The sequence below is a fragment of the Aplidium turbinatum genome, chromosome 17 (genome assembly GCF_918807975.1).
Source record: "Aplidium turbinatum chromosome 17, kaAplTurb1.1, whole genome shotgun sequence".
NCBI lineage: Eukaryota > Metazoa > Chordata > Ascidiacea > Aplousobranchia > Polyclinidae > Aplidium > Aplidium turbinatum.
The window spans coordinates 12,053,500-12,065,987 of NC_137488.1; the positions used below are offsets into that span (position 1 = coordinate 12,053,500).

Sequence of the window (12,488 nt, forward strand, 5' to 3'; positions counted from 1 at the left end):
AAATTTTAAAATGTTTGCGGAAACTCCGATCAACCCTAACCCTTTTAAAATGTTTGCGGAAACTGCGATCAGCGACTTCGGCAAACTCTTAGGATCATTCAGGAAATTTCATAATGTTTGCGGAAAAACGGAAACTGCGATCAGCGACTTCGGCTTTGTTCTATAACTCTTAAGATCATTACCGGAAATTTTGAAATGTTTGCGGAAACTTTGATCAACCCTAACCCTTTTAAAATGTTTGTGGATACTGCATTCAGCGACTTCGGTAAACTCTTAAGATCATTACCGGTACCAGAAATTTTAAAATGTTTGCGGAAAAACGGAAACTGCGATCAACGACTTCAGCTTTGTTCAATTTTTTCTCTTAATCTTTTCAGTTTGTTTGTTTGCGGAAACTGCAGTCAGCCACTTCGGCTTTTTTTAATTTTTTCTCTAGATCTTTTCAAGGTACGAACTGACGGTACGAATTGTTCATGGTACGAATTAGGTTGCACCCGTAAATACATACCGTATAAAATTAAATCACAGTTGCATGCAATTTTAGGAATTTCAGAATACTGTAGTAATAAAACTGATAGTTAAGCTTATTCTTGAATAGTTTCTGGATGGTTTATCAGACAGCCTTTTGTTTTGTTTGTATTTCTACCCTAATTCAAGGTGAATCATATAGTGATGTTTCAGAAGTTACATTTGCATTTGCTGTAATAATATTTGCAGGATCATTGATTGTCTTCAATTAACATCACTGAAAATGTATGACAAACTTGGGGCTTATGGGGTTCTTGGCCTTGGACTGTATGCATTTGCTTTCTCCAGTATATCTATTGTGATATCTGTACTTATTTTTATTTATCTTGCTGCTGAAAATTTAGAACCAGTGGATATATTTTTAAAAACAATTGGCCGGGATTTAAGGTAGATATGAAGCGGTTTTATTCATAATATTATAACTTTGTGTTTTGTTGTTTTGTAATTTGCAATCAGTAATAGCAAATCAGTAGTTACCATAGTTTTCCATTTATTTATAATATTTAAATCTGTAAAAAAAGCAGCTTTTATTGCAACGTTTTACCAATTGGATTCTTGTATAAATGGGGTCAAAGGCCATGTAATGATTAAATGTCATAGCGTAGGTTGTTGTACTGTATAATTGTCACACTGACGGGTAGTTTTCTGAAAACATGTTCAGATAGAATGTTGCGAGTTTCAACAAACTCTTCACAAGTGATGTTAATCCAGCTATCAAAAATATTTGTTTTGATTCTCCAAAAAAAAAACCAACTTTGATGAGAGCCATAGCTACCTCTTACCCGACTTGCAATGCTGTCTGTTAAATATGATTCAAAGTTTACAAATTTTGGATTTTCTGTTTTCAGAGCTCTGAAAGCATTGCTACTCTTTCGATTCATTCAGTCTAAAAACATTAAGCACCGACGTACCATTCCAATAATATTTGAAGAAGTGCTGAGACGCCATCCTAGGAAGATTGCACTTCAGTGGGAAAACACAGTCTGGACGTTCAGTGATCTGAATGAATATTCAAATGCAGTTGCAAATTACTTTAAGTAAGAAAAATTTTGAAAAATATGTGCAGTTTTTGTACATGGCACTGTTTTTCTGTGTCGTTATTGTGACAATATCTTTAGAGAATTTCAGTTTTAGTTGTTAACAAAAATTAGTGAACAACAGTAGTGCTAAAATTGCATATGACAGCTAAGATGTCATTCCAATTGGTTGTGTCAATATTCTTCAATTTTCCCATACGGAAGTTTAGAAGCTGAATCATAAGAAGAGCTAAATTGGCTTCTTCATCAATAATGTAAACATTTGCCTTGTAGAGAATTTTACCAACTTCTGGCTTGAAACCGCTAATATCTGACAATACTGACATATGTGATAAGGCAAATTTAATTATGTTAACGAGGTCTTACTGGAACACATATTTGGAAAGGTGTTTACATTTAAATGTTTATGTTGTGTAGTGTGTGCGGTATATAATGTTGTAAATTTGATTTTGCAACCACAACCAATATAAAAACTTCCATCAAAAATGCTTGCTTAACTTTGAACAACCTTTTTTCAATTTAATTGAAATAGCCTGAAATATGTTTTTGTAGAGATCAAGGATACAAGCATGGAGATGTTGTTTCAATTTTTGTTGAAAGTCGGCCCGAGTTTGTTGCCTTGTGGTTAGGATTAGCAAAGATAGGGGTCACTAGTGCTCTTATCAACTTTAATTTGCGACGAGATTCACTGGTGCACTGCATCAATGTCTCTTTAAGTAAGGGTGTCATCTTCAGTGGAAAACTTTCAGAAGGTTTGTTTGCTTATATATTACGCACATCAATGTTGGCAAACATAAGAGTTAAGTTTTAGGCAGTTTGTGGAGTAGGTAGTAAATACAAGAGTAGTGAATTAGAGGATAAAGTATGTATATATTTTTTGAAATAATTTTTTCTGTTTCTAAGTTTTAATCCTATGCAACGTTCTTTCATAAAATGGTTGTTCTTTGCAAATGGAAATACTGTATTTCTAAATGTGTTAGTAACGTACAAACAAATGCATGGTCATAGCATTATATATAGTTCTTTAATGGCAAACTTTTCTGCAAGATACTGAATGTTGCGTCTCAAAAAGGAAGCAGGTGACTGAAGTGAACCTTATACTTCTTTCATCTGTGTATTTTGCGGCCACTGTAATTATATGCAATATGCATCTTACAGTATGTTATAATAATATGTGCATAAAAAAGATTATATCTGTGTCGGTCACTGCAGCTTAAATGGGACCACCATTTTTTTCATGCATAATTTTGGTCTTTAATCCAGTTTACTGTTTCACAGCTATTCAAGAAGTCAGTGGGGAACTCGATGGCAAGCCAAAGTATTATTCAGTTTGTAACGTTGCTGGTTCTGATTTGAAAGTTCCTGATGAGACAACAGACATTGATGATGTGTTTGTAAATGGTTCTCGGCTGACTCCAACTTTCCCAAAAGAAGCTTCGTACTTTGATAAAATGTTGTACATTTATACTTCTGGAACTACCGGGCTTCCCAAAGCAGCTGTTATCTCACACTGCAGGTAGCCATTTCACTCCATTTTGCTGCAAAAAAGAGAGATACATCTGCATCTCTCTCCATTTTTCTTCATCTTGAAAGATCAGGGTCGATCAGTTCTGCAAGCTTTATAAAAAAACCTTTGTGTAAAACAATGTAAAAGTAGAAACTTTATAGTAAGAGAATGCAGTTGCACATCTTTCCTACTTTCACCTTGTAAAGCGTTATGACTAACACAGCCTTCTGATTTGTCAGGTACTTTTTCATGAGCACCATGCAGCATTTAATGTTGCAGTACAGGCATGATGATAGCATATACTGTTCTTTACCGCTCTATCATTCCAATGGAGGGATTGTTGGTCTCGGCCAGTGCTTATGCCATGGATTGACACTAACCATCCGAACTAAATTTTCCGCAAGTGCTTTTTGGACTGATTGCAAAAAGTATGATAGTACGGTAAGACATAAGTTTACAGAGACATACATATTGATTTTCAAGTTAAGATGCATGTTTCACTTGTGCTTAGTTAAAGTTATGCTATCATCGAAAATGTTACTAAAACACAGTGTAGTTAATTAACAGAAAGTTTATTTTTATTTTTAGAGGTAACAGCATCGTCATTTTACTGCGGTTAAATTATAGCTCTGACATTTTTGCCTCAAGTAATCTTATTGTATACTGGGTTTTGTGAGACGTTATCCAGTCTCTAGGCGTTGAAATGATGTAAAAATGTCATATTTTTTGCAAACTGGAATGTTTTGTTTAGGTGATCTTATACATTGGTGAGATCTGCCGCTATTTGCTTGCTCAGCCCTCAAAACCTTCTGATCGTGACCACAGCGTGAGGGTGATGAGCGGAAATGGACTTAGGCCAGAAATTTGGACCCAGTTTACCAAAAGGTGACTAATACTTGATATCTAATAGGGTGGAGTAAAAAAAAAATTTTCTTTCAAATCAAAAAAGAGGGGTTCTAAAAACTTGTCATTTGACTCAAAATCACCATTAAAATTGATTTTGGGGTGTGGCACTTTTAATTGGCCGTGCCACCCGACCCTAGGGGTCGCGATGGGGTCAAATTTCATGAAATCCGCATAACTTTACAACCGTACATGCTAGAAACTTGAAATTGGTCTTAAAAGATTCAGAAGCTACATGTTTCTATCTGCTCTAAGAGCAATTTTTACCCTAAGTGCAACAGAAAACGTTTTATCAAAAGAAAACTGATATTTGTATTAAACAAGCATTGTGAGTCGATGAAATGCATGCAAAAAAAAGCACTTTTAGAAGTAGGAGAGTGGGAATTAAACAAATTTCTTGACCTAACGTTGTAAATGAATGTATAGCCCAGTCAAGAATATAGAACACAGCCATTTGACACTTCAGGCATGTTGATGAACTGAAACTCAAAGCCATAAACAGACATAACTCAGCAACAACACTACATTTAACATTATGAAAAACAAAAAACGAAAAGAAAATTTTCTGAACAATTAATTAATTTTACCTCTCAAATACTTGACCCGTTGTGCTGTGTAATTTTAAGTTATCAATTTGTGTGAGCGAGGCAGTTTCTCAAATGTTTAGATTTGACCATATTTTTGCTGTGATACTGTATGATTCTTTAGCATTTCTTTTAAAATGTATTTTTCTTATAGGCTTGAAAAGGGCTGTATGACTGGCCAAAAACGTTCGCTTTTTGTTTTTTATAATGTTAAATGTATAATAATGTTGTTGCTGAGTTATGTCTGTTTATGGTTTAAAAGAGTTACCTCTCTACCCAAATTGTATGAAACTCAAAGGTACAGCAACAATAAGTAACTCTGTATGGTCACTGCTCAGTATTCTATGCCTGTTCAATGTTCATGAAGCAATTGTTTCTCTGTGTCAAAGCGTTTCATCAGACGTCTAGATTTAATTTTCTATCTGATCAAACTGTCACGCCTGTCATACCTTGCTACAGAGGATGATGCATCTGTCACCAACTTTATGTGCCGTTCAACTCTTTGATTGTGACAAGGATGCTGAAGGCGCAGTGGACTATCTCAAATCTCCTCAAGTGTGGATCGACTTAGAGCTTTGATCAGTGGAGGTTCACAAATCCCAGGGTCATTTAGATTGATAAGCTTGTAATACTCCTTCGCCTTGATGTTGATTTTAGGAACAAGAAACCAACGCACACTGGAACTAACATTTGTACCAGTCTTCTTATCTGATTGTTCCAGGTCACCTCCTTCAAAGTTGTCATTCGATGAAATGTTGACTCCAGGTTGCTGTAAACATCCTCTCATCGCCAATATTTTGTTCACAGCAATTCTGCAAATTTCTTCACTGCCGTCCCACCAGAATATTCTCCGGATGTGCAAAGAATGCATTTCTTTGCACAACCTTTAACAAAATTCCCCTCACTTTTTTGGACGGGAACTGGACGATTCAACTCTGGACAAGATCGAACAGAGTTTTTGGCCCATCAGATATTTTATCTTTGTGCTTGATTTGAAACCATGTAGAAGTATATATACCTTTAAGCAAAATTCAGCCAAAGTATGCCGGTTTGCGGACGGCTTTGATATTGAAGTATAATACCGCAGGATTCTGCATGCAAGTGTGAGCCACCTCGAGTGGAAAATTGGCCCTATCTCCAACATTGCTAAATCATCATCCACATGACCAAGGAGAGTTTTCCAACAAATCCTGTAAGCATAATGCTGGTCTATGCTGAGGTTAGCGACAACCTTATTGGACAGTAATGGAAAGTTCTGGTTTGAATTTTTGAATTGGCCAATCTGAAACACAACCACTTAGTTTTGATCCAATCTTTCCTTGGAAAGTATTATGTGTTGTCCCGTCTATAGCTACAAGCACATGTCGCAATGGCAGTTCATTGCAGTGTAGAAGGCATATCAGTATCACCCACTGCAATGGATGTTCTACCTTCTCTTCCAATGCTCTGATCAAGCCATTGTATGATCCGGTCATTGCTGCCGTGCCATCAGTTCCTACAACTGCAAGTTTGTCGCCCAGTTCAGTGTACTTTATGGCATCATTGACGGTATTTGCAGTTATTCTTCCTTTCCCATCCTCAGGTGTGACATGGGTCAAATAATACTCGCCTGGTACTCCAACAATGACATAGTGCTCTTCCAGGATTGATTGTGATTGTGAATGGATTTTGAAATGTAGTCTATTATGTTGTTCCTCTATGTAATAGATTCTAAAATGGATGATTCTACAATGCACACAGTACATACTTATTATGGTTGAGAGCGAAATGATAAAATATCAGTTTTTTTCATTTAAATCATTTTCTGTTGCATTTATGGTTAAAATTGCTCTTAGAGCAGATAGAAACATGTAATTTTTGAATCTTTTAAGACCAATTTCAAGTTTCTAGCATGTACGGTTGTAAAGTTATGCGGATTTCATGAAATTTGACCTCGTCGCGATCCCTAGGGTCGGGTGGCACGGCCAATTAAAAGTGCCACACCCCAAAATCAATTTTAATGGTGATTTTGGGTCAAATGACAAGTTTTTAGAACCCCTCTTTTTTGATTTGAGAGAAAAAAAATTTTTCACTCCACCCTAATATCTAACCCACTTTGCAGCTAATACTGTTATTGATTATTCCATTTCACATTCACTGTCAGCTGTCACCACCTTATTACATTGTGCCTGTTTGGTGAAACTTTTGTTATAACACATTGGATGGAGGAAAAGCCGTTTTATGGTATAACTTTTCTCATAGATAAGCTCTGATTTAGTGACATTTTTTTAGATCATACAATGGAGATTAACATCGTGAACCGATTGCCCCATTCATAGACGTGTCTGTTTTTTGCTATCTGGATTTAAATAAAAACCTTTATATCTTTAACAAAAAAAAATTATGGTACTTGGTATTGGTAGGGGTTAAACAGGTGACACTGGGAGATAAAAATTTGGCATTTGTATTTTAATTTTAAAACTGAGGCTTTTGTCGCAGTTCATTAATACTACACGCTTTACATTTACAGCAACTCAGCGCACTTTTTATTTTATTTAATATACGTAAAACAATCTCTCATAAGAGTTATGAGCTATTCCTTAGTCTTCACTCTTCATGTATTGCTTCAAAATCTAAGTCTTTAGTAAATATTCTGCACAACTTGCTGAGAGTTTAATGTTTCGTTGCGTGTTTTCTGTGATTTATTCTTGTGATACCATTCAATGGGACTTTGTCCTTTCAATAAGTGCTGACGTATATAAACTTGCAGATTTAATATCGAGAAAGTTGCGGAATTCTATGGAGCAACAGAAGGAAATGCCAACATGATAAATATCGACAACAGAGTCGGTTCTTGCGGGTTCACGTCGGTCATCGTTCCCAGTGAGTTGCTTCAACACACATAGCAAAATCTATCATTTTTACGTTGATTCACTGCAAAAATGACGGATTTTGCTGTCGACGAAGCTGTATGCAGTTACATCACGTTTTTGTTCGCCACTACCCCGCAAGTTAAAGTGGTATTTTTTTTACATCGTTTACATGTAAAAACGACAACTTCCACTGGTCGGGGAATCGTTTGGACTTTGGATCTGACCTTCTAAGAATTATCACTTTTTTGTTTCTATCCAGGCGCTTATCCAATCACGCTTATGAAGATAAACGAAGACAAGGAACTGATTCGAGGCCCTAATAAATTAGCGGTGAAATGCCGTCCAGGTTTGTAATTAGTTACCACTTGTTTGTTATGGGAAATTTTTTCTCACCACAATGTCAAGGTTGGCCGCAACTAAGTTAATCTAACCTGTTCAATTTGAATTGGAGTGTACGGAGCAACATGTGTAGAAACAAAATACCTTTAAATATATTGTTGACGTAAATCAGGATGTGCCGGTATTGATCTACTTGTTATTCCTACACCGTGCTGTTTAGCACTGTGAGTAACCGACTAAGTTTTATTTGTGAGATATATTGTACAGAGTGATAATATTTTTACTCAGTAAATTTAGTTCTAAGTGATCTTAGTAGATTAGTTCTATTTGATTTTAGTAGCTTCAGTAGGTTGTCCTTCATTGAAAAATTGCCTATTTCACCCTATATGCACCACGAGGAGTGACGAGTGTCTACCAATCGGACTTTGACCAGCCGGTCTCAAGAACGTGCGCTGTGCTTGCTAGTCACGAGATCATTGCACAATCTTATTTGGTTCACTTTGTCAGGCGAACCCGGGATGCTTGTTGGCAAAATCGTGAACGCTAACCCGCACCAACGTTTCGATGGTTACGTCAACGAGTCTGCTTCGAATAAAAAGGTTGCTCATGACGTGTTCAAGCTTGGAGATTCCTGCTTTATGACAGGTATGTTTCCTTTGCCAAAACCATTGTGTCAACGTGGATACGTGTATCAACCGGAGATGCGTGTTTTACTCGACAAGAACTTGTGATGTATCAACAATGTATAAAAAAAATTAATCTAAAAGTGGTAAATAACGAAGATAGAACAACGTGGCAAACCATTGCCTTAAACTAGGGAGGCACCACAGTGAGGAATAAATATTACCGATGCATTGCCTTACCCAAATATAGAATATATATCTATTTTATAAGAAAGCTGCAATTTTATTAACTTATATAGGTGATGTGCTTACCATGGACAAGTACGGCTACATGTACTTCAAGGACCGCACTGGGGACACTTTCAGATGGAAGGGAGAGAATGTGTCGACGGCTGAATGTGAAGCTGAAATCGCTAAAGTCCTTGGAAACCACCATACCATTGCAGTATACGGTGTCGAAATACCCGGTTGGTTGTTTGTGTTTGGGAATGCATTAACCTACGTCTTACAAAGCTTGGACAGCTTCTAGCCTTGTATGCGAATGGGTTGGTGAAGCATTGTATGTCAACATGTTCGGTTTGAAGGTGTATGCTCAGCACAACTTTTGCTTGCTCAGCACTTTGAGGTGACGGCCTTATCCAATGTTGAGTGATTTTAATTTTCTTTGTCTTTTTACAATGAAGATACAGTTGATTTCAGGCCGAATGCACTTAACTGTTCAAGTATTCTTGTCGCCTTGTTAACTGTTAATTAGTTAACATGTTGTTTTCAAGATTCATAATTTTTTGTGTGCTTGTGGCTACAGAGGTGCAGAGTACAAGCCAAAGCTAGTTAGCTTGTTTAAAAATCACAAAACAAGCAATCTATATGTGTAGTTTTGTTAATCTTTAACTGGGCAATCACAAGCAGTACTTTAAATACAGTACAGTGCATGGTTTTAGGTGAAGTAATAAAATCTGTTAAAGGTATTAAACTTTATTATCAACTTTTATAGGCGGCTTTACGTTGTCTGCGTTCGTTGCAATATTAAACTGTTTTTTGCTTGTTTTCTTGCGATTTCTTTTATTGAAATCGTTACAATCTAGGTATAGATGCAAAAAAGTTTATACCACACGACATTTCATCGCAGGTACCGAAGGCAAGGCTGGAATGGCTTCTATCATGGACCCAGATAGAGACGTTGATATGGAATCGTTCTATGACGGAGTCTCAAAGATGTTGGTGTCCTACAGCCGCCCGCTCTTTGTCCGGCTCTGCAATCACGTTGAAGTTACTGGTGAGAATATCAAGATTTTTCTGATCGAAAGTTAGCAGAAAAATGTGGTTTGCAATATGGTGATAACCTGATGGGAATGAATAACAAAAAATATCTGAGTAAGAAAATAGTTTGCCAGCATAACATCGAATTAGAGTTAAGTTAATTTTGTGCGATTTTGTACATCTGGGGGATCATACACTTGTATCGGGATTCGGCGTAACCCTGGACACGACAAAAACACTTCTGTAATGTTCGACACAGGCACTCATAAGGTCAAGAAGACGGATTTGCGGGAAGAAGGATACAACATGGATTCTGTCGACGATCCCATCTACTTCCTAGATGCCGCTAAACGAAAGTACGTTCTTATGGACAAAGAGCTTTATGGCAACATAAAAAATGGTTCTGTGCGTGTGTAACTTCCGTAGGATTATGCTGTGCTTGTGTGTCGTTTTGAACATGATATGCGAATGCTACCCCACTATCCAGAGTTTTGCAGTGCGGTATCTTGCATGTGATTTTGTAGCTGTGTTATGCAACAGTAACGATAGGAAATTATCAATTATTATACATGTTTGATTATTATGATTATTATTGTTGATTGTTATCAATTTTGTGTGTCTAGTAATTTAGTACATTGCTATTTATCTTAATATTTAACCGCCATTCCTAAACTTATCTAGCGTCATATGTAAACTGTCGCAGTTGTTGTTGTCTTGTCTTTAACATGTTACACACTGGCAGTGTATGCATTTTCATGAACTAAGCTATTGGTGAATTTTTAGTAGAAATGCTTGTCAAGTCCTTACTAAGCTTTTGGAAGCGTTGTTTTGAACGAATTTGATGAAGCATTAAGGTGCTCTCTTGTATTTATCTGAAATGTTTGGGACAGTGTTTAAAAAGCGTATTACGCATGTCATTGTCAAATGTTTTTAGTGTTTCTTCAACGCTATATAATAGACTCTGCAACTGATTTCACGCAAGAAGTTTAAATGAACCGCCAAAAAAAAATTTTGAGCTAAAATGAATTGTTCCATGTGATTGTTAAAGTACCATGCTGTGATTTATGCGCAAGTTCATCGCGTGATTTATTATTTTTGTGTGTGATTCCATGCAGTGACTTTATCGACTGTCTTGAATAGCCACATTGTTGAGCTAAGAAATGCTTTCATGGATCAAAAAGATTTGTCAGCGTATTTATAATCTGCAGGTCGCTGCAGCAGATGGAGTGTTTTGAACGGTTGACACTTGAAGACAATTTTCTCTATGAACCAGCTGACTGTAGCATTGTGAGCCTTCTAGCACTCAGCTAGAGAGCTGCTACTTGCTATAAACTGTGTTTGATAACAATTACTGAAAAAAAAAGAGTAATGGCATAGTGGGAATAGAATCCACGCCATGAAATTACTATTCTCTAGCCCTAACCCTCTCGGTCACTTCGAAACGTTAATTTAATTTTCTTTCTAAAGTTTATGAGTCGCATGACTGCACTCAGCTGATATAAATCTTGCTTTCTGATTGGTTAATAAACCTCATCTGCTGCAGCGACCTGCAGAATATAAATACGCCTACCGGTACTCAGTGTTTTGTACGACAACCTATCTGGATGAGTATTGCAATATCGGTTACTGATAACTTGATAAGTATGCAGTGATATATAAGATAACGGTAGCTCATATGAAAAAGTATTGCTAATATGCGGAACAGCTTGTTATACAGCGTTCTATTGAATCGGTGACTTCTGTCGTTTGTGGTAGTGCGTGTTGTAATTAAACAAATGTCTCTATGCATATTATAGCTACATCTCCAAAGTTTTGAATTTTTACCATTTTTTTTTTTGTATCAGTTCCTGGCTAGCATAGTCTACGCGTTATTAGGTTTCTCATATGCTCTTCAGATGTGCAGCACACGTAGCGCCAGTAGTTGTATGTTAAAAATAGTACTAAAGTAACCAAAAATATACACGAAGACCATATTTATCAACTACTACCCAGGCCATTAATTTATCAATTACTGATAGTTCTGGCCGCCATGAAACGATCGGCTTCCACTCAGTTGAAGGTTGGTTAGTTTTGAACTTTTCATCCTCGGACTGACAAAGCAAAGCCGCTGATAGGTTATTCCTGATAGTTTGGCATGGGTACAATAGAGGGTGTTCTGTTTAGCACCTTACGCATGGCTTGTGTAACCTACACACGCCTACTGTAGGTCGCCACGGTTTGGCAACGAAAAAGTGAAACTCAAAAGTAATCCACTTTTGCAGTGTAGCCTACCTCAGTGGCGTAGCTAGGGAATATGCCGCCCGGGGCGGATTCAAATTTTGCCGCCCCTTCAAGAAAAAGCATGTGAAAATGAAATGCGTTTTTTTATCAGCACTGCAATACGCAACGTGCTATTTTCAATTTGCGGTGTAAAGTCAGACGAACGTACCATTATCAGTAGCGTAGCCAGGAATTGTGAAAGGGAGAGGTTTTGACAGCCGTCGGGCGAAGCCCGATGGCGTGTTCGCCGAAGGCGACACTTAGCGGCTGGGGGGCCTCCCCCAGAAAATTTTGAAAAATTACTTTGAATTTGGTGCATTCTGAGAGCATTTTCAACAAAAATGTGGGTATGAATATTCCTGTAAAATGGTGCTGTCTGGTGGCATAGCAAAAGAATAAGATCATGTTTTCTTCGGCATTGTTCGAAAATAAAGCTGAAGTCTTTATGTTTTCTTGTTGCTAATTCCTGACTGAGATATTTGAATGTTTGGTATTGGAAAAACTAGCTCTTTTAATGCAGTTTCGTTTAAAATTAGGCAAACTTTTTTTTAGAGACATAGGTTGATTGCTTTTTTTTGCGAGATTATTACAGTTTT

At 37.0% G+C, this 12,488-nt stretch overlaps 1 protein-coding gene across 1 annotated transcript; it reads left to right on the plus strand.

Annotated features, from left to right (window-relative positions):
• Nucleotides 1–736: 736 nt before the first annotated feature.
• On the plus strand, nt 737–12,091 carry LOC145786368 (long-chain fatty acid transport protein 4-like). The gene is made up of 12 exons (XM_082598012.1): nt 737–915; nt 1,377–1,565; nt 2,118–2,317; nt 2,844–3,081; nt 3,312–3,513; nt 3,824–3,957; nt 7,309–7,421; nt 7,671–7,757; nt 8,258–8,395; nt 8,673–8,840; nt 9,503–9,649; nt 9,893–12,091. The coding sequence occupies exons 1-12, from the start codon at nt 752–754 to the stop codon at nt 10,048–10,050; spliced, it is 1,938 nt and encodes a 645-aa protein (XP_082454138.1). The 5' UTR covers nt 737–751; the 3' UTR covers nt 10,051–12,091.
• Nucleotides 12,092–12,488: the final 397 nt, after the last annotated feature.